The 21,279-nt window shown below is 38.4% G+C and overlaps 1 protein-coding gene across 1 annotated transcript in view; it reads right to left on the bottom strand.

Moving 5' to 3' along the window:
• CNKSR2 (connector enhancer of kinase suppressor of Ras 2) overlaps positions 1–21,279 on the bottom strand; it is a gene marked incomplete at its 5' end in the record, with an annotated part of 181,132 nt that overhangs the window by 92,041 nt on the left and 67,812 nt on the right. Inside the window, one exon of the mRNA XM_008942174.1 lies at positions 8,954–9,100. Coding sequence (XP_008940422.1) covers positions 8,954–9,100 — 147 coding nt within the window. The remainder of the gene's footprint in view (positions 1–8,953; positions 9,101–21,279) is intronic.

The following is a 21,279-nucleotide window of genomic DNA, read 5'->3' on the forward strand; positions in this document are numbered from 1 at the left end:
TCAGCTCTCATTTTCTAGATTAATCTTGACAGTGTAGCATTATGCCTATACTGCAGAAAATCCCAAAAGTTCAACAGCAGGAACATTTTCAAAATGCTGGCCTTTCATAAGCTAGTGATGAGCCATTCAAATTTATGCTTATAGAGCAAATCCCCTACCAATATGTTACTTTTTTTCAACCTGTATCTAAGAATACCTGCCACTGAGGAAGCCTCACTCTCTAGACAGTTACTGTATTGTTTGAGGAACAGAGCTGTGTTAGATGTTATTTTACTCAACTATAATAATATGCTTAAAATTTTCTTGTGAAAGCTTTGCAAGTCCAACTTCAGTCCAACATCTATAAACTGACATGAGTTTTCTTTCCTTGAATGTTAGAAAACCATCTCCTGTAAGCAGTGACACCGCTGACTTCTTTCCTGGCTTGTTAGAGTTACATTGAATATTCTTGTAGCCAGGCCATTGGAAGGCTGCCAGTATTTACAGGAATAGAGGGAGAAAGACATACACATACAACCAGACAGGTAAAAGACTTTACAGCCACCAAAAACAGGAAGACAGAATTCTGCAAAAAGAAAAATAAAGTTGTGACAAAACTGGGGAAAAGAAAAAAACAAACAAAACAAAAAACCGAAACCACTAAACAAACAACAAAACCTAACTAAAAATCTCTCTTTCAGAGGAGCAAAAATCTTATCCTTTAAATTTTCATCTATGATACTTCAGCCATTGATGTTCTTGAATCACTTACTAATACAATACTGGTTAGTTCCTTTCTGCTGGAAATACTGGTTAATACCTGGCATTTTCTATGACAAACACACTTTGTGGCTTGCTGAGTAGCTTGTAAAATTAATTTTTCTTGTAAGCCAAAAAAATTTTGTGACGTAGACCCTGTTTACACTTGTTAATCCCAAGCTGTTGATGTTCATGGCTCATACTGGCAGGAGAACTGAGAGGAAGACAAGCTGGGTAGACAAATTTGCTCTTCTCCACTTTGAGGAAGACCACAGCCCTTTGCTTTACCTGTATGAATAGGCAGATAAAAGGAAAGGGGGCCCTAGAGACTACACCGGTAGTAGTCAATACAAGTTTATGGTTTACATCATACAGGGAAAATCATGTCCAAGCATAATGGTGATCTGGGCTTAAAAACAGGTTGATTAGCTTCTGGTGTTCCTGACTGGCTGCTGGAGGGCTAGAGGACACAGGTGAAGAATTTCCCTTGGGTTATGGCCTGGAATACCTGGGCTTAAGTATTTAAATAACTAGTGATATAGGCTTAAGTTTGGAAAAAAAAAAAAAATAAATTTTGCTGAAGCCTGATGATTCTGTTGGGTAACTTCACACTTCACTGGTCCCTGCTAATACACAGCCTAGAGAAACAATGGGTTGGTTTGTCCTCCAGACAGTTTACTGGAAGATGCTGTAAATCATTTGGGGTTTTGTGCATCTTTGCCAAATGCATATTTTGTTCATCTTTTGGCTTGGCAAGATGGTTAAAACTGAGTACAATTGGAAGAAATAGTACGCAGTCTATCATAGAAAAACACAAGTTATCCAGGTAATTGAAGGTAAATGGTTTCCCTCAAACTGTTCCCATGTCAGACGCTTTCAGAGGTAAAATCACAGTGTAACTGGTGAGGATCTGAAAGCCTGTGGTATCTCACAGGATGGCAATGTGGGTGCACCTTCCCAGTGCACTCAGAGCTCAAGGGGATAGAAACAGGAATATGATCTAGTAAAAGTGGAAGCAGAATCCTGGAGAATTGTCTCAAAACATACTAGGATGTCTCATATCTTTTCCATATTTTGATCCTATTGCCAAAGTCAATCTCACTATCTTACTTCCACAAAAACAGAAAAGCTGTATAACTAGGAAAAAAAAAAAATAAAAAAATCCAAATTTAAAAATAGGTCACCACTTTATAAAAACCCTAAAAATAGGTCACCAGTTTAAAAAAAAAAAGCCTAAACGTTTGTCACCACTTCACCAGTAGCTCATAAGAACTGCTACATAGTATAAGCATTCAAATGGTCTCTCCTGGTAGGAGCTCAACACACTGAGAGCACTGCTGTAGCTACAACCTTGTGCTGCAGGAGTTCAGCTTTCATTTTATAAAGAATTAAAAGTCTTCAGGCCTTCCTGGTTGAAAAGAGAGCCTTCCTTCAGAACACAGCCTGCCAGGCACGGTGCATCTACATGGCATTTTGCTTTGCAATTTAGAGAGACCTCAACCATTTAGTTTGAGTCAATATGTGCACCTGCAAGTAAATCAGCTCATGTAGTTCTCCAATTCAATGGCAGTCATTCAGTGGACTATAGGCAGGCACACTGGACAGAAAAGCACATGGAAATCCAGTCAAGTATTTCTGAATTGAATGCCTTGGAGATCAATGTTATCACTGAGTTAATTCTCTTCTAATGGCTAGAGCTTCTTCCTGCTGCAGTTCCTTCTGGAAGGCTGCCCAGAGCAAGTGGGATTGCTGAAACAGCAATAAAACGCAAAAGTTTTCAGGTCCAAAGAATTAAATATGTGACCCATGGGAACAGCCTGACAGAGAAAGTTTAGAAATTACATATGAAAACTGGAATATCCTCAAAAACGTCCCACAACAGACCCTGCACCAATATCAACCCACAATGACAGAAAACAATAGATTTTGGAGTACTATTTCTCAAACGTCTTGGATGCACCATCCTCCTTCAGGATCATTAGTCTTTAGGGACCCTTCCCCACAGTGGCAGTCCGTCGAGGAACAGACAACCAACCCTCTTTACTTACAGTAGCTCAGTTTCTCTAACACAGGGAAATAAGTCCCTACAAGGAATGCCTGATAGCACATAGACACTTAACTCCCTTCTTCTCAGGAGCTGCTCTGTCCCTGGTTAGCTCTGCCCTGCAGTCCTTACCTCCCTCTTGCTACCATGACCTACTAGTGTTTCTTCCATCCCCAATCCTGAAGGAACTGAGAGGGTGCCCCCCCCTTAGTCAGAGTATTATTTTTGCTATTTCTCTCTAAACAATGAATGCAAATAACATTCAATATAGACTATCTCAAATTATTATTATTTTTTTTTAACTCTTTGAACCTTTCATTATATCCCTTGGAACATGCAGTGTATAGTTTGAGAAACATTGCTCCAGAAAAAGACATACAATTTTAAAAAAAAATATAAGCATAACCAATATAAAATTTTAAGTGGTAATATCTTTATACAGTATTTGCATCAGTAAACAGATTTTACTGCTAGCACATTTATCATATTGGATCAAGGTTATGACAGTTTATTGAACAGAGTATTTCCAATAAAATAAACTTTTCATAAGACCAACCATGAGCTGAAGTAACGAAACACTGTAACTAATTCATAATCTTTAGGAAAATCCAGTCAGAATCCACTTTAACAGTGCTGCAACGAATGCCAAGTTCCCATGTAATTAAAAGACAACTAAGCAACTGAAGAGCAAATAAGTTAGTAATTTATTCAAAAACAATGATTAAAAAGTGTAAGGTCATTAATTCTAATCATGAATGATCAAAATAGAATATAGCATTGTGTCTAGATGAATGAAGGAGGTAATATAATGAAATAAGGAAAAATACTAAATAAAAATAATAAAAGTAGTATTTTTTCTCAAACCAAGGACTCTGTTGTTATTGTTGCTGTGGCTTCTTAGGAGGCTGAAAAGCTGAACATATCACAGTGGAGATATGATGCATATCTAATCCACAATAAAGTATGTTTTTAAAAAAATACAGATACTGAGCTGTTGGTGATTTTGTAACAATACAATTTAATCACATACAAAACAGTACAGTGAACTATTTTAAATATACAAAAATTGACATTTAAATAAGCTTGGTGAAGAGTGGGTTCAGAAGGGTTTTTTCCAAGTCAACACAAAAGATGAGGCTGGCAGCTGGACCTGTCCCCAACCTCACTGACACCAGTAAGAGCTTTTTCACCGATACGGGCAGGGTGTAGTCCAAAACAGTCGAAGCACGGCAACATGTTGCTCTACCACTCCTTTTCTGTATTGTAAAGAAACAGGATGAAGAGTCTTCCACACTGTAGTCAAAGTCCAGTTTCTTTTCAGTAATTAACAATGCATTTTCCAGAAGGCAAGGGAGGACTTTGTAGCTAGCTTCTTGCTAGTGTGATGATAGAAACTTACATAAGATTTCATATGCTCCGAGAATCTTCTCTATTGAACCTTCCACCCTTGTTCAAACAGCACTTCAGGGAGCCTTCCTTTAAAACCTCCCCAAAATAAAATAAAGTGGAAGGGGGAAAAAAAAAGAGACAATCTAGAATAGAGGACATTTATTTGTTAGGTTTTGAACTAGACAAAAAATTGAGAGTTCAAAGATAATTAAGTCACCTCTATATCAAGTAAGAAAATTTAAAACATTAAAGGTTAAATTTAGTTGGTTTGTTCACTATATTCAGTAGAAGTCAGAAATACAAACAGTGCAATCTCAAATGTCATTCTAGGCTTTCACACAATTGATCAGAGTATCAGAAAAAGTAACTGAAAGGCGAATTTATTAAGATTTGTCTTGCAGGCATAACTTGTTAGTATTTATGTATTTACAACCCCATATTAATGCATACTTTCAGTTGCAAAGGCAACCACAAAATTCCCCAAGGCCACAGGTGCCTAATTCAACTGTTATAAAAGCAATAACAAAAAAATCCCCAGGCTTAACAATCCCTTGACTTCAAATTTAGACACAATTCCAAAATGTGTCATGGGAGAACTTTGATTATCTGCAAGAAGCTGGATACTGATGGATATTAAAACAGACAATCATCAACTGACTGAAAACAAACTAACGTAAAAAGAACCCAGTACTTCCTTTAATCAGGACACAAGTGGGAAAAAAGGATGTTTTTCTTTTGTACGGATTGACCTTAGAGCTGGAATTAACGTACTTGTAAACACAAAGTTATTATGCAATGGTTCATAGTATAGCCATAGGCTAATTGTATTATTTTACTATACATCAAACCATTCGTTATCAGTTTCAGGACTGCTACACAGGATGAATGATTCTTCCTCTTCTTCCTTCTTTCCCTTAAGCTTTCATATTTATTATCAAGATAAGGATATTTGTGAAAAGAATTAATACATTGTATTTCTGCTAATAGGAAAAAAAAAAACCCCAAACCAACAACAAAAACCAAAACACCAAATTAATCACTAACTACACAGACTGCATTTAACTCCTAATACGTGGCAAGAATACGATATGAAGGCAGAACTGTTCAGAGTAAACCACTGAACATTCTAAGAAGTATTGATGCCCATTAGTAATCAGTTCTACCTGAATGATCTAAAAGCCTTCTCCACACTCAGAGACCATGAATGTTTGGCTGGCATATGGCTAATCTAGATCACTAACCACAGACAGCAAGTTCTTAAAAAATTCATTATCAGAATGCGTAATTTAATTCCGAGGATGCCCTGCCACTCACACACCAAGCTGCTTGATACACTGGCAGTGCCTGCATACTGCCTCATCTAGCACTTTCCCACTTTGCAGGCATATTTAGTATCTCTCCATTAAGCCTAGTTCTTCATGTACTTGCAAATGGCAAATGATATTCTTACATAAAATTATTGGCTAAACAAGCAGAATGCCACTTACCAATAATGTCCCAACTTTATTTACTTTCAGCTAAAATTCATTTTTGAAGGCTCTCAATTAAAGCATCCCAATGTAAATCTCAATGTAAATGAGTCTCTTCAAGAAGAGTCTCTTCTCTTCTTAATTCTTGCAAACATTTACCTTCTACATTCACTTCAACTGCTGTTAAATATTCATTGGCGGGGTGCATACAAAAATTCAAGTTTCTGCTTCTGTGTCAGCCTCCTTACAATAGGGCAAACTTCCACATTTTCATGTCACTCACTGATTTCATTAGAATGTGACACCATGTTTTTCCTCTGTTATTCATTTGCAGAACCAAAAAAATCACAGCAGTGGATCACATATCCCCATTTAATCAGAATTTCATCCTCATATCTTAATGTCTTATGAATATTTTGTTCATATTTTGTACTTTAACAGAATTATTACTGAGTCACAATTTCTTTATAGCTTGTGTCTGTTGAATAATACATATGGTTCAATTAACTTAGCTCAGGAATGACAGCACAGTTATAACATTCTCAATTATTTCATGACATCCTGATATAGGAAAACAAGTTATCATAATTTCCCCTGCTTCCAAAGGTGATGGAAGTACAGTTTTGTTTTGTTTTATTTGCTCTCACTTCCCTCCCCTCCTCTCACGCTACCTCCCCAGCTCCTATTAAAGAACAGTACAATAGCACCCTTACGTTAATCAGGAACATAAAAAAATTCAGAACAGCCATAAGGCAAATAACAAAACTTAAGAGTTTCTCTGAAGAACTTTTTTTTCAGAAAGTTTTGAAGTAAATTCTGTTAAATAAACATTATATCTTCATATTTTTAGCAGCTATAAAATTACACTGCACTCTGACTGCTTTTACTGCTTGTTATTAATCATACATACACTACTGATTTCACACTTAGGCTACATTTAAGCTTTAACATCAGCTGACCTCTGTTAACCTCTGATCTGCATAAATTAACGATTTCACATTATGCAGCTTCTGAAGTTGGCCTTTACTTCATCCTGGAGCTTTTTTGACACTCTTTTTTGGCTACTTAAAATAGCTGTTTCTCACACAAAAATCATAAATTACAACAGACACACATATGCACACTGCACACATAACCACTGAATAAGGTTCTGGCCTTTTCCTAGTATCATGTTTGATAAAATGAGAATATCATAACGATACCAGAATTATATCCCTAATGTTTAACAGTATCTCCAGTTGTACTCATGTTAGCCTTAAAAATATTCACATTTTCTATGCTATCAGCAAAAAGCCACACCAAAACTCCCGCTACCCCACCTCCACAAATCTGTAAGATCACATAAAAACTCTATCTAGGGTCAGTTTTCTTTTACATAATCCAGATAATCTACATTCGAGCTAGCTGCTGTCCAGGCTCCCTTTATCATCAAATAGAGAGAAAGAGGCATGCACAGGGTCTAATTCACCTCATCCTAAGGTAGATCAGACTAATACAGACCAAGATGAATGCACCAGTAACTGTTATATATGTTAGCCCAAGGCAGTAAACCCAAGAAACCTGAATGGTATGTACATATGTCGATACCTAGATACCAGTTATCTAAAGTCAGACCCGTTGAACAACACCTTACTGTCTGTATTGAACAAAGGATGCTGAGATGTCAATCACAGCCAAATAAAACACACTAAAAGATGACTGGATTTTTGCTTCTGGAAGTGACTACGGTGTTTCAAGCAGGCCTGTAACTTTAGCTCACGACTGCATTCACTGTAAAAGCAGCACAGGAATCCTCACTTTCCTACTGGACTTAGTTTAATTGGTGGAAATTAGTTCCTGTCCAATTCCTTCCCACCCTTTCTTAGTAGCCTGTCTTGGATTAATTGCTTGTTTACTATTGTCTGCATCAAGGGCCCATGTCAGAAACTTCTGTTGTAGGGGCTCCAGTGTAATTATTCTAATGGCAAACGGTAAAGTGAAGAAAAAATGAATATTAAAGAAAATGAGCCAGTTCATTCAAAGAAATACCAAACTCATGCAGAGAGGAATTAGACTGAAAGCATTTGATCCCATTTAAAGCAATGAAGTGCATTTTTCATTTGTACTTATACTCCCACTGAAATTATGATAAAAGTGCAGTCTTCAAGTATGGACATTCACACACTCATATCATGCATCCAGATTTGCAGTTTTAATTTCAGCTGCTAATAACATCTTTTTGGTTGAAAGATTTTTGTCATGTGCCTAGACCTTTGCATCTGAAAGACCAAGACATCTCAATCATTTAAAAACTTAGTAATTTTCAAAGACAATGATATATTTTTAAAATATATATATACATCTTTCAAAGGAGCTTTTCAAGGAATCAGTTATTTTTATGAATCTCAATATTTTAAATGGCAACAACCACAGCTACTGGTAGGGGTATTTCCATATCTCATTTTCCTTTTGCCAGAACTCTGCACAAGTCTTTTCTCTCTCAAATGTACTTAATTTTAAGTAAGTATTTTACTGTGATAATAATAAAAACATCCCAAAGAATGCATCCTTAATGAAAATAAAAATTTCTAAATGTTCTTCTATCTGAACTGAATGGAAAAAGGGATTATTTGTTAGTTCCATCTGTTAGTTACATGCTTTCATCAGTCTGGACATAACTTATATTTCCTAGAGTCATCCATCACAGTGACATTTTATCCTAGAGTGAAACATGAAAGCTTTAATGAAGTCATTCCATGGTTTTCAGCACATTGCAGGCTTACTAAAATTAAAGGCCCAGACAGACATCCTGTGCATCACCTCCTGAATGTGCAAGGGTTCAATCTCAAGGACAACTTTGACATGAATATGACTATTAACATACAGAAATTTTGATGTGTCAGGTTTTATTGAATAAAATCACCTTGTGAATTTTCCTATAATTCCATGATTGATCAAACTAAGAACTCAAAATCCTTTTCTCTCTGCCCTTTTACTTTGAGGCTATAGTACACTGAGAGCTTTACAAGAAGTCAAAATAAGATGTATCAGTTTCAGAAGTATGCTTGTTCCTTGGCTAGGGGAGTTATCTGGGGCTACTTTTCTCAGTTGTAAAATACTGGGATGATTACGTCTTGACTTTGAAAAGTTCTGCTAACAGGTTTAATTTCAACTGAGCCTATGAGAACAAACTGTAGAGAAATACTTTCAGAAACAGTTTTTCAAAGTATACAAGTGTAAATCTATATGCTGCTGAGATGAAGCACAATAAAGCATCATTGAGATAATCTACAGCTATAATGATGGTGTATGACTTATGATTAAGCTTCATTACCTGCAGAGCAAGGGGCTTCCATCTCATATTTTTCAGTAAAGCTGGTGCTGAGGTAAGCATGCTCTGAGGTCGCTTTTTCAAAGTTAAGATAACACCACTCGGATCCTCTCGTAGTGCATTCACCAAATTTTTCAACTGCCACCCCACCTGGTAACCAGTAAAATCATTACAATAAAATTGAGGTACATTATTCAATATGTCATGTTCCCTTTTAAAATAAGATTACTAAAATAACATAATAGGAGTCTCTATATATATATCTTAAAGGAGATCAACTCTAGAAATGTCAAAAATAAATTACTGCATAAAAATCACGTCAATTATAATAATTATTGTAAGGCATTAAGATGGATATGCATCATTTCAGGTTCTAGAATTAATAAACTACTATTACTCCACTGTAAATGCACAATTAAATCTCAAAGTGTTTTCAAAATTAGCTCTGGCACATAGACTTCATAAACTAGAAAGTTAAAAAGCCCTGGCTTCTGCATTGACAGTTCAAAACCGAGCATTTTGTACTCCATGGCTCCTATTTGAAGTCCATTAAGTACATGTTGTCATATTACTTCTACTCCTAGCAGCTTATGCAAGCACAAACCAGTTCAGGAACATTGTCTATTCTTCACACTGTTATAAAAATAAAATTAGAATCAGAATCACAAGGCCTTTTTTTAAAATAGTACGTATTTCACGATGATTTCAGAAACACATAGAGTAAATTAATGACAGAAATGTAGTCTAGTCACTACTTGAGTATTAGCCCAAAGTAAGATTTTCCGAATTGAATTACAGTATTTTGAAATATTCTAAAATTAGGAACTTGACTAACATGGAAAACAATAAAGTCTTTATAAATAAACACAGGATAGAATTTTCTGAATCATTTACTTCACATTTTTGAAAACAGTACTTCAAATATTAAAACTGTACAATTGGTGACAATGGTTTTCAGTCTAAATAATATCTGATTTTAGGTATCTAACTTGAAATGCTTTACAGTATTAAATCCCTGCATTTCCAAGTTTGGCACTCAGAGTGGCAATACACAGAATTATACATTCCTTGAACATATCGGCCTGTAGACTTCAAAAGTAATTATTTCTGTAAACTTGACAGCTTTTCTACCTTCTTTTCAAGGATCACAGTTACAAATATTTTCCTGCTTTCGCAACTTGTACATGAACAATGTTAAGAAGAAAATCATCCAACTGAGAAGTGAAATTCTTACTGAAAAAAATATCTAAAACTCTAAAGTGATAAGGTGACATCACCATTAAAACATTATTTTATATCATGTCAATATATTTGAGAAAAAAACCAAATAGGCAATGTGAACAAAGAATGCAGATGTTCCTTATCATTGGTATAGCGCAATATGACACAAATATCTATTTTATGACTAGGTTTAGGCAAGGTAATCACATGTAGCTTGCTGCTACTTATTTCTGCCTTATTCCCTATTACACCAAAACTCACTTTGTTTGCTTAATAGCACTTATTTTAAAAGTTGACATTCCCATATCAGCATGCCACTTAAGCCAACATTAATGCTTATCAACAACCCTGAATCACAGACATGGTTCAAACCTCACCACTCTTTCTCTGCTATGGTGAAACTACCTGTCCTGTTTTCACCACAGCAAAGTTCATTACATCCAGGATGCACTTCTACAGTAATATTATTGTAAACAAAGAAACAGGGTGCTGACAACATCCATCTTCATGCAATATTTTCCAGCTTTCAAAGAAGACTTCTAAGCATGCTGGAATTCTTATTTTCTGTCCAATGTACTGGACATATGGCTGTTATACTTAGAATAATATGAAATACAAATGTAATCTACCAGCTCAATTCCCACATCCCAGAGAAGTCTTCATGCAGTTTCAACAGTATCTGAGTGAAGTCTCTGTAAGCTTTGTGTCTTCATATTATGATTTTATAAAAAAAACCCCACCTTGCTATTTACAGTATTGTCTTCCTACTCAAAGAGACTTCCACCACTGCTTAGAAACAATACATTCCCCATAGCTCCATGATGTCATCATGAGCATGTGCAAGGTTTCATTTGCTACCCAAAAGAAGGAATTAAAAGGCCTACAGTTCACATAAGGTATCTTTGCAGTATAATACTGTTTCTTTTAATTCCCTGATGTAACAACTGAAGGCAGATTTCTGGAGAGGAACTCTTCTGCTGAATAAAGCAGCACAGGGAGCCTTAAGGAGAATGCAATGTGGCCCCCATTATGGAATCAGGATGTAAAATTCTTGCCTTCTAAGTTGGTAGGATGCTGCCTGTGAAAGCTGTGCTTTAAAGCCATCTGTTCCTCAGTGAAAGAGGCAGAGGAATAGAAATAAAGTTGGGGGTTTGATTACACTAGTATTAAAATTACTTTAAATGCACTTCCGTACTTTGTAGAGATAAACTGTATTGTGTATTTCAGTTACGCTTTACATTGCAATAAACGGGAGATTATCTAGTCTGTGAGAGTTAAGGGGATTAAAGAAAAAAAATCACTTCAAAGCACTAAATCTGACGTATTTAATTTAGAAGCTCGCGGATATAAACAACTTATTTTTTCACAGGAAAATTCTCAGTTTACTATAAATTCCAAATGAAATTCCTCCTCTGCTTTTACTTAGTTCTCTGACAGAAGTTTTCTGGCTGGTTCAGACAGTCCTCAGTTGCTTCTCATCTTCTGAACAGAAATGACTGTATTGGCCTAAGAGGAAGTCACGTAAGAGGCTGTCAACAATAAATTGAAGGAAATTGATCTCCATGTAGGAGGCATGCTTTTCACTTCCCACATAGTTTAGAACCCATCAAAATTCATATTGACACAGACTAAACAGAAGCAATCTTATTTGAGGAGGTCAGGTTGGAAAAAGAAAAAGGCAGTGAATATATCTTGAATTGAGAACTGTTTTCCAGAAATCCGCTTCAGTGATATGTAATCAACACTTTCTTTTAAGTGTGATTTGAATTTATTCTCTCTAATCTCTCCTCAGTATCTCCCGCTTTCTCATTATCATCACAGCCATCAATTCTTAGCTTTTCTAAACATCAAGATTTTAGGCAGAGCTTTCAAAGTTCCTACCATATTCTTTATCCTGCCCATGTACTGCAAAACCAGACAGTAATAAGAAAGTTTCATCACTGGTTTGAAAAGTCATCGGGTAAGTAAAAGAACTGTATTAGCAGACAACTTATGTTAAAGCAACCCAAGCAAATAATTTTTAAAACAGTGCACTAAGGTGGCCAGGAACTCATTTTTAAGGACCTAGGAAGTTAATCTTGCTTGCTTTAAAATAAATGTACACTGTTAAACCAAGTGCTATCAACAAGCAGTATTTGGGAGAGGTCTCCTCAGTGGCAGCCCAAGCCCACGGTTGGGTTTGCTGCCAAGCACCCGAATCTCTGCCAGCTGCCAGCGCAGCTCGGGGCGGAGCACGGTGAGGGCGGGGTCAGCCCGCGGGTGGTGCCGTGCACAGGCACAGTGCGGCCGCCCCCTGGGTGACACCGTGAGCCCTGGGCAGGGGGAAGGTGGGGCTGCTGCACGGGCACAGCCTGGGCACCCTGTGGAAAGGTGGAGCTCAGAGCAGGTCAGGCCACAGCGTTTTTTTTGGCGAGGAAGGAGGAGGAGGATTGTGGACCAAAGGAAGAGCAAGGGAGCGTGAGCATGGCATGCAGGTAGGGGAGCCAGTGGAAGATGGAGCAGAGCGAGGGAGCGCCACAGGGGTGCCCGTCGGGGTTGTGCTGAGCTGTTTCTGCCAAGAACACTACAGCACCTCTGCTGGAGGAGTCTACTGCCAAGGTAAAGGAGGAGCAGAGAGGGTAGCCCACATCCATGCCACCTAAAGACTGATTCCCCAAGGCCAGATGAACAGCACTGCTGGGGGATGGTGCAAGGAGGGACATGAACCTCCCAAAAGGGAAGGTAACACTCCATGCCAGGAGATGCGAGCCTGTGGGCAGGGTGCCTGCAACATCAGCATCAGGCCACCTCCAAATGTCTCATCTCATCCTGCCACTACGTGTCCAGAGGTTGTGGCTAGCCTGGAAAGCCTCACCAGAGTGCTCCATGACATTCAGGGCTACTCAGGGTGCTTTGGTGAGGCAATATGGGCATGTGGGAGTCCTGTGCAGCCACACCTAACTCTGACACATCCTACTCACCTCCTCTGCCATCTCCACCACCTAGAATATCACTCATTACCCCAAAGAGGAGAAAGCTTTAGCAGGGTTGCTGTTAAGAGGTCTGCTCCCCCAGGCACCACCTGGGAAAAGAAGATGCCCCAAAGCAAGACGAGACATTTTAGAAGATCCCAATGTTTCCTTGGCTTGCAGCAAGCACATCTGGATAACAATATTACAGCAGTCTGAAATGGAACTTTCAGCTTGAATTCCTATTCTAAATTGGCAAGAACTTTAACATTTCAAACTATTAAAATGTTGCTCTTAATGTAATGACCTTTTTTAACTGATGAATCTTTTTTTCTCCTTATGACAAGCTTGGAAAATCGGTAGTAATCTTCCCTTTTTTCTGAAAGTAAGCATGACCATACATTGATTAGCTGCACCCATGACAGTATTCCCAAACTCCTCTATGCTCATTCATGATTTCTGTGAGTACTGCTGTATGTTAAGAGCCAAAGAAGAGCTCTGTAAAACAGTAACATGCAGGCAGCTTAAATACAATTGGACACAAACCAAGTATTTTTAGGATGCTACAAGATCCAGTACTACATAACCTAGAGTCTGAAAAATCTAGCACATGCATCCCAAAGAAACCATGGAAGAGCTGCATCATTTAAAAGCAGTGTGGCAAATCAAATACATGCTGAAGCTACATCATCTAAAGGGTGGAATTATAGTCAAATTCTAAAGAGAACAGAGTCCATATTTTTACAGGCATATTCCTTCAAAGGGTCACCAGGATCCCATGAAAGTTAAAGACCTTTCTGCTTCCATGAAAACACAACTTTTTCCCCCCTCCACCCCCGCACCTACAGTCATTCTTTCCTGACCTGTAGATATGTAAAAAGGAAGAGTAGTAATATCTTTACAGTTTTGAAGGAAAAGTAGTATCTTCCTCCTAAACAGAACATGAGAAGCCAAGTGCTATTTTCTAGCTAAGCAAATACGCAAAATTCACACTAGTGTGTTTAACTTCAAAAAGTTACTGGAATGGGGAGACAATAAAAATTGTTATTCTTTCAATGCTGCCTGTCATAAATGGCATGGAGCCTGAGCTCCCTGACTTATCAACCATTTCAAGCTTCTAGCTTTTACTCATTTTTTCAGCTACAAATATAGAAATTCAAGGAGGAACATGCATTCACCTTGAGAAATGGGTGCTTTTATTTTAAGAACTTCCATATCTATCATTCTGTATTTTATAAATAAAAATCAGTGCATAAGGAAAAAAACCTCCAAAAACAACCCACTGTACTTCGAATCACTGCCTGTCAAAGCTAGCATGTTGTTAAGCAAGTCAGAATCTGACAAGAAACTATCATTTAACAGTGTCATGCTGTTAAATTAACAGATTGATTTCCATGAGCATTGGCCAGAAATGAGGATGGTCAGCTGGCTGCCCTGTGAAACAAATATGTTAGCAGCAAGAATTTCCTTCCCTTCCCCCAGCTGCAGATGCCTGAAAAGACTAAAGAATAATGAAAGACCATAAGTCTTCCACCTCCATTATTGGCTGAGGAAACCACAGAAGGATGTTTACAACATGGACTACCACAGAGATGAAAGCTGTATCTGTATGTGGTAGGAGAAGCAGGGTCAGGAGAGTACCAGATGCCTTTCAGGGATTTATCCAGCTTCTTAAGCTAGCATGATAATGAGCGTCCTTGCTTACATAACAGCTTTCCTCCACAGAGGAGAGGTTAATAATACTATGACTGCATATGCTGCAATTCTAATTAAAGAGTATCTTGGCTATATTATTTAAATAAATGCAATTTTAATGTCAAAGTCAGCTCTGCCACTGATCATACTGTATGGATGTCCAAAGTCACAACAACACAGTTTGTATCTAAAGTACATTGAAGAAAATCATATCTTTTACTTAAGAAAATCCTGATGTTTCACTAAAGGTTTTCCTTACTACCACCAAACTATGAAATAAGTTGTTTTTATATTCATTCTTGGCTCTGTAAACTAGAGCTCACAATTAAGACTTTTCCAAGAGTAAATTAAGTTAGGACCCAAACTGAGAGCTGAATACAGAAGTTACTGCCTCTCATTAAGCTGCTCAAATCCCATTTCCCTGTCAGAAAAAGCATCTGATCCAGAGCATAACTTCTGACGGATCTTTATTACTTTGCCGCTTTTAGGTAGTTGCAAAGCTAAGTTCCACCATAATTCAAGAAATTTCACAGATGTTAGTAATATGACTACAGAGCACCTTGGTAATGGAGACAAGTGCCTGTTTTATCCATGGGGGAATTGAAACTTCATTTATCCGGGAACACAGAATCAGTTCTGTATTGAGGCTTGGTCACTTTAATAACAATGCTTATCTGTCACTTTTCACTGACACAATCAACCTTCAGTTCAGAGCTACCTCACTCTTTTGCTTTTGAGTCCTTGCTAGCAACATCCTAGAATAAATAAACAAGTATATTTGTTTGGAACAGCAAAGACTCCACCTTTATGGGTTTGATTATATCCTATTTTGCAGATGTTAGATCAGTGACTAGGTACAATTTTGGAGAAAAAAAATTAAAAAGGCTCATTTCCCTCTTTCAGACTATGGCTGTAAAAAAAAACGTGTTGATTTCAGTTCACTTCGTTTTGATGCACCTCTGAAATTTGAAGCATCTTCCCTCTCTTGGGTACCTGCTCTTCCCCACAATGACTGGCTGCCTCCAGTGCAAAGACTGTAAGACATCTCTCAGGCATCTCTCTTCAACCAGGAGTAGAGATAATCAGAAGAGACGGGTACTGGCAACTGGGAGGGTTTTCATCTAGCCTTCTATCCACTTGCGGAATGTAGATCTCAGCATTATTTAGCCTCAGAGGGACTAAACTCAGTCTTTCAAACCCTAGAGGGGTGTCTTAAGCACCAGGATGTGCATAATTTCAAGTTAAAGGCCTTCCCTGAAGGTAAAGCACTGCGCTGACAAAAACACATAAGTACGAAGCCCCGTGATACAACAGGCGAGAAACCACCAGAGCCCTGTCCTGGGAGCAGGGAAACGAGGGTTCTTGCTGCCAATTCCCAGGGACCGCTTCTTTATGTAATACAAATGCAATACAAGCTACGCAGATACTGCAGAGAACAGAGACTGAAAGCCATACTGTGATGAGCAGACCCTACCCCTTCTTCAACAAGGGCACAGACATTAAACTCTTCCGAATAATAGGACCAGAGTCCTCAGCCTTATTTTCAGGAGCTTCCAAGGAATGTGTGGAGAGCCCAGATGCCTAAAAAGGTGAGGGACAGACCTCCACCGCCTGACAAAAGACATTTCAGAACCCCTGAGTAGCCACAGGTGAGTGCTAAAGAAACTGAAGTGCTGATAAATGTCTAAGCAAGTGCAGAGTTCATGGTACAGGCTGAAGAGCCAAGCAGGATTTAGGCAGACTGGATCACCCCCCAGTTTCTCACAGATTAAGTTGTGTATGGACATGGGTGGCCTCAACCTTCCTCAGGGGAATGGAATAGCCATGGTCTCCATATTTCAAATGGCATAAGGAACATGCTCCTCAGGAGTGACCCTGCAGTATTAACACACCACAGCCACGTTTGCCTTACAATAACTCATTTGTGCTGCTCTGTGCTTCATCCCACAATGGGAGTTTGAGGTGGGTGTCTGCATTGCATATTGTCATATTTAAAATCCAAACATGGCTGTCCTGGAATTAAAATAATAAATATATATAAACATACGTGCATACACACGTATATAAATAATTGTTTCAGATTAAATTTACCTTATCATAATATTTTAGAAAGATTCCAGTGAGTCAGTAATCCCAACAGTCTTTGACCCTCTCCTTTTCAATGTATAAATAAACTTCCTGAGATCCCCAGCTGCCCTGCAGCTAATAGTGGTGCTATCCTTGAAACGGATGTTTCCTGAGACTGAATTTATATAATGAAAATAAATTAACATTTGTACAAAGAAATTGTAAAAAAAAGAATCCTTAAAGGTCACTAATAACCAAGCATATGGGGAAAAAAATAAAAAAACTTTAGTTGAGCTGAAAACTTCTGTAGCATCACCTAAACACAGGAACAAGAGGGATAGGGTGTTAAAAGAAAAAGTCATAATAAAGCACTAATCATTTAGCCATGAGAGTCCTTTTATTTTTTGTTCCGCTTTACTGCTATTAAAATAATCAGTCATAGACTGTGTAGAGCATTCAAGCTGTACACTGAGGTGTTCTAAGTCAATACTACTGGGGTTTTTAATAAAAATGTATGTATTCAGAGCATTTTTACTCAAAGCAGGCATGGAATTTCCCTGCTTTAATTTTTCCTCCCTCATGACATGGCATTAACTTGCATTTCTTACTGTTTTGATCTACTTTTACAACTATCACCGTCTTACACTTCCTCACAATTACCTCCTAACTTCATCAGAATAAGACAATGAATTATGCAACAGAGGATCAGGCTGGAACCTGAAGATCAGCTGTGTAAGTTACACAGCTGCTACCTGCAAAAAGCATAGGAATTCAAAACCATTGAATCCTGCTCGTACATGGTCCAGGCTGCACTTAACTGTAGTATTAGCCAATTAATTTGCACCACTTGGAAGACATCTCTCCTTACCTTTCATCTCCTTCTCTACAGTGTACTTAATTTTCAGCAATCTTGGTTAAAAAGAAGATTATTAGCAGCAGAATAGTGCCTGTCCTCCTTTCCAAATACATGCAGCCAAACTTACAGTAACAGCATTTTAACCTGTTTGCATGAGACAAGAGAAATGTAATCTGTATTCTGGTCTATGGACATCAACATATTAACAAGAAAAAATTCCAATTCTATTTATTCTGTGCTACCTTGACATAAAATACATAGTCTAATCATGTATCTCATACATCAGAGACTAAGGAATTTTGAAAAAATTTACAGTATTCTTACTATTGAGAATGTATTGTTAGTAGTGTTATTTAAAGTGCCTGCAAATACAATTTGTACCAGGATAGCAAGTCAGTAGCAACTACTATGAGAACATGAAAATAAATTTTATCAAGAATATATGCAAGAACCTTTTGGCACCACATTGCATTTCAGTATTTATACCGTTTACAGCACCTCTTAGAGGGCTTCCCCCCACACACCCCACAAATACTACCTATATAGGGAAAAAAAAGGCAAAACATAAAACTGTAAAAAAATTAATAAATTAAAATGCATCATCTTCCAGAACATTCTGTGCAGAAAGACGAATTTTACAGTAAGATCACAAGAAGACTCCGAAGAATACTGCAGCAGTTTTTAGCAGATACACCCCCCAGAGCACAGTCATAAGAACAGCTTGTTTAAAAATACTTGATTTGGTTACAGACTCAGTAACTGGCTATCACCTGTGGAGTGGGGAAACTGTGAAGGCCCATGGATGACATCCACAGTAAAAGCCAACTGGTACTGCAGTAGAATTCTTACTACAATTACACTGCTTCTGAAAGAGACATTGGTACCTTCAGAGTCAGCCCAGGTATGTATTCCCAAAAAGGAAAAGACCTTTGAGATCAGCAAGTCTAACCAGTAACCTAACTGTACCAAGTCCACTGCTAAACCATGTCCCTAGGTACCATATCTACACAACTTTCAAACACATCCAGGGATGGCAATTCCATCACTTCCCTGGGAAGCCTGTTCCAGCGTTTGGCAACCCTTTCTGTGAAGAAATGTTTCCTAATATCCAACCTAAACCTCCCCTAGCACAACTTGAGGCCATTTCCTCTTGTCTTATTACTTGTTACTTGGGACAACAGCCCAGCCCCCAACTCCTTTCAACCATCTTTCAGGTAGCTGTAGAAACTGATAAGGTCTCCCCTCAGCCTCCTTTCTCCAGGGTAAAGAATCATAGTTCCCCCAGCTACTCCTCATAAGACTTGTTCGCTAGACCCTTCACCAGCTTCATTGGTCTTCTCTGGACACGCTCCAGCATCTCAGTGTCTTTCCTGTAGTGGGGGGTCCAAAAATGAATGCAGTATTCATGTGTGGCCTCACCGGAGCTGAGTACAGAGGGTTGATCACTTCCCTACTCCTGGTGGCCACACTATTTCTGATACAAGCCAGGATGCTGTTGGCTTTCTTGGCCACCTGGGCACACTTCCTTAATGAATTTCTTCCTGAATTCCAGCAAAGCTCCCTGTTCAGCTAGTCTGGACTTCTTCCCCACCAGTTTGCCTTAAGGCACACTGGGATGGCCTGCCCTTGAGTTCCCTCTTGAGGAGTGTCCAGCCTTCCTAGGCTCCTTTGCCCTTCAGGACCGCCTCCCAAAGGACTCTGTCAACCATTTTCCTAAACAGGTCAAAGTATGTCCTCCAGAAGTCCAAGGTGGCAGTTCTACTGACACCCCTCCTTACTTCCCCAAGAATTGAAAGCTCTTTATCATTTCATGATCGTTATGCCCAAGACGGCCTCCAGCCGCCACATCACCCACAAATCCTTGTCTGTTCATGAACAACAGGTCTATCAAGGAGCCTTCCCTAGTTGTCTCACTCACCAGCTGTGTCAGTGTCTTCCACACATTCCAGGAACCTCCCAGACTGTTTCCTCTCTGCTGTATTGTATTTCTAACAGATATCTGCTAAGTTGAAGTCCCCTGTGAGAACAAGTGGCAGTGATTGTGAGACTTCTGGCTGCATATAGAATATTTCAACTGCTTCTTGATCCCGGCTGGGCAGTCTATAACAGACTCCCACCATGGTATCTGCCTTGTTGTCCTTCCCCCTCATTCTTACCCACAGACACGCAACCCTATCGTCTCCATCATTAAGCTCAAGACAACCAAAGCACTCACTAACACACAGAGCCACACCACTGCCTTTCCTTCCTGGCCTGTCCCTTCTGAAGAGTTTATAAGCATCCAACACAGCACTTCCGTTGTGTGAATCATCCCACCATGTTTCTGTGATGGCAGCTATATATTTTCTGCTTCTGCAGAAATTCCTTTCACTCCTTTGAGACAGGTGCCTGTGCTCATAAAAGTGGTGTGTGTTTCACTCATCAACCCTGAATAAGTCTCAGGGACCAATGGAAAACAGAGTCCATGGACAAAAGCATACAGCATTTGTGCTGCAGAAACGGCAGCAGACTCCTTGCCCATTCAAACTCCAAATTCCAGATCCGAGGGGTGCAGTTCTCAAAGCAGAGATACTTTACCCATAGAACTGCTGCCAGTGAGCTCTAATAATTTTATTTTCCTAAATATTTACTTGATTTGAAAAATATTTGAGTAAAACTAAAATGAAATCTGACCACAAGCAGACACATGGACATTTTCCTAAGTCCTTAAAAAGACTAACTCCTACTCCTTCTTCAGAGTACCTGAGAATCCTTTCTCCCTGGAGAATATTTCTTGGAAAGCACAACATATTTCATCTGCATTTGTGAAATTTGTCAGGTTGTTTCACTTTTTCATTTGTACCTATGTAAAAACATTTGCACCCACCATCAGGAAACAAAAGATCATCTTCCCTCTCACATTTCATTTTTGCAATATAACACTTTCCAAACATATGGGATATAAAATATTTCTGTGTGTATTTGCACATCTATGTAGAAGAGAGATCATAACACCGTATCAGCTCAACACAAATTCCATGTTAAAAGGAATTGCAAATTCACAGAAAGATTTTTTCTTTTGAGAGGATCATGTCAATTTAGTTCCTTTATCAGTATTACACAACACTTATGGAACTGTAAAGAAAGAAAAAGGAATTACACTGAAATTTTGAGAGAGCATTTGGAGAACTGACTACAGTTGCCAAAATCAAATTGTCTTCCTATCTTGACAACCTACAGAGTTCAGGACAGAGTCCTGCAGAGATCTAAGTTACATGCATTAAGACTTTCATTAACATCTATGAACAGACCTAAAAAACTTTTAGATTTAAATCCCACCTACCTTTAAAATTAAACATTTGTGTTAACATTTACAACATTATAAACAGAGGAATCGCAAGGAATTGGGAGCTATTACTCATCTGCTCTTCTATAAAAACCCATGCATGACAGCAACAGAAGGAAGCTGAGCACAAGACATTTCTTTTGAACTTTTATGATCTTGATGCACTGTTTTGCTGTTCAAGATAAGCACCATAAGCAAATTAGAATATTATTTTAAA

This window comes from Merops nubicus, unplaced genomic scaffold (assembly GCF_000691845.1).
Source record: "Merops nubicus isolate BGI_N331 unplaced genomic scaffold, ASM69184v1 scaffold7606, whole genome shotgun sequence".
Taxonomy (NCBI): domain Eukaryota; kingdom Metazoa; phylum Chordata; class Aves; order Coraciiformes; family Meropidae; genus Merops; species Merops nubicus.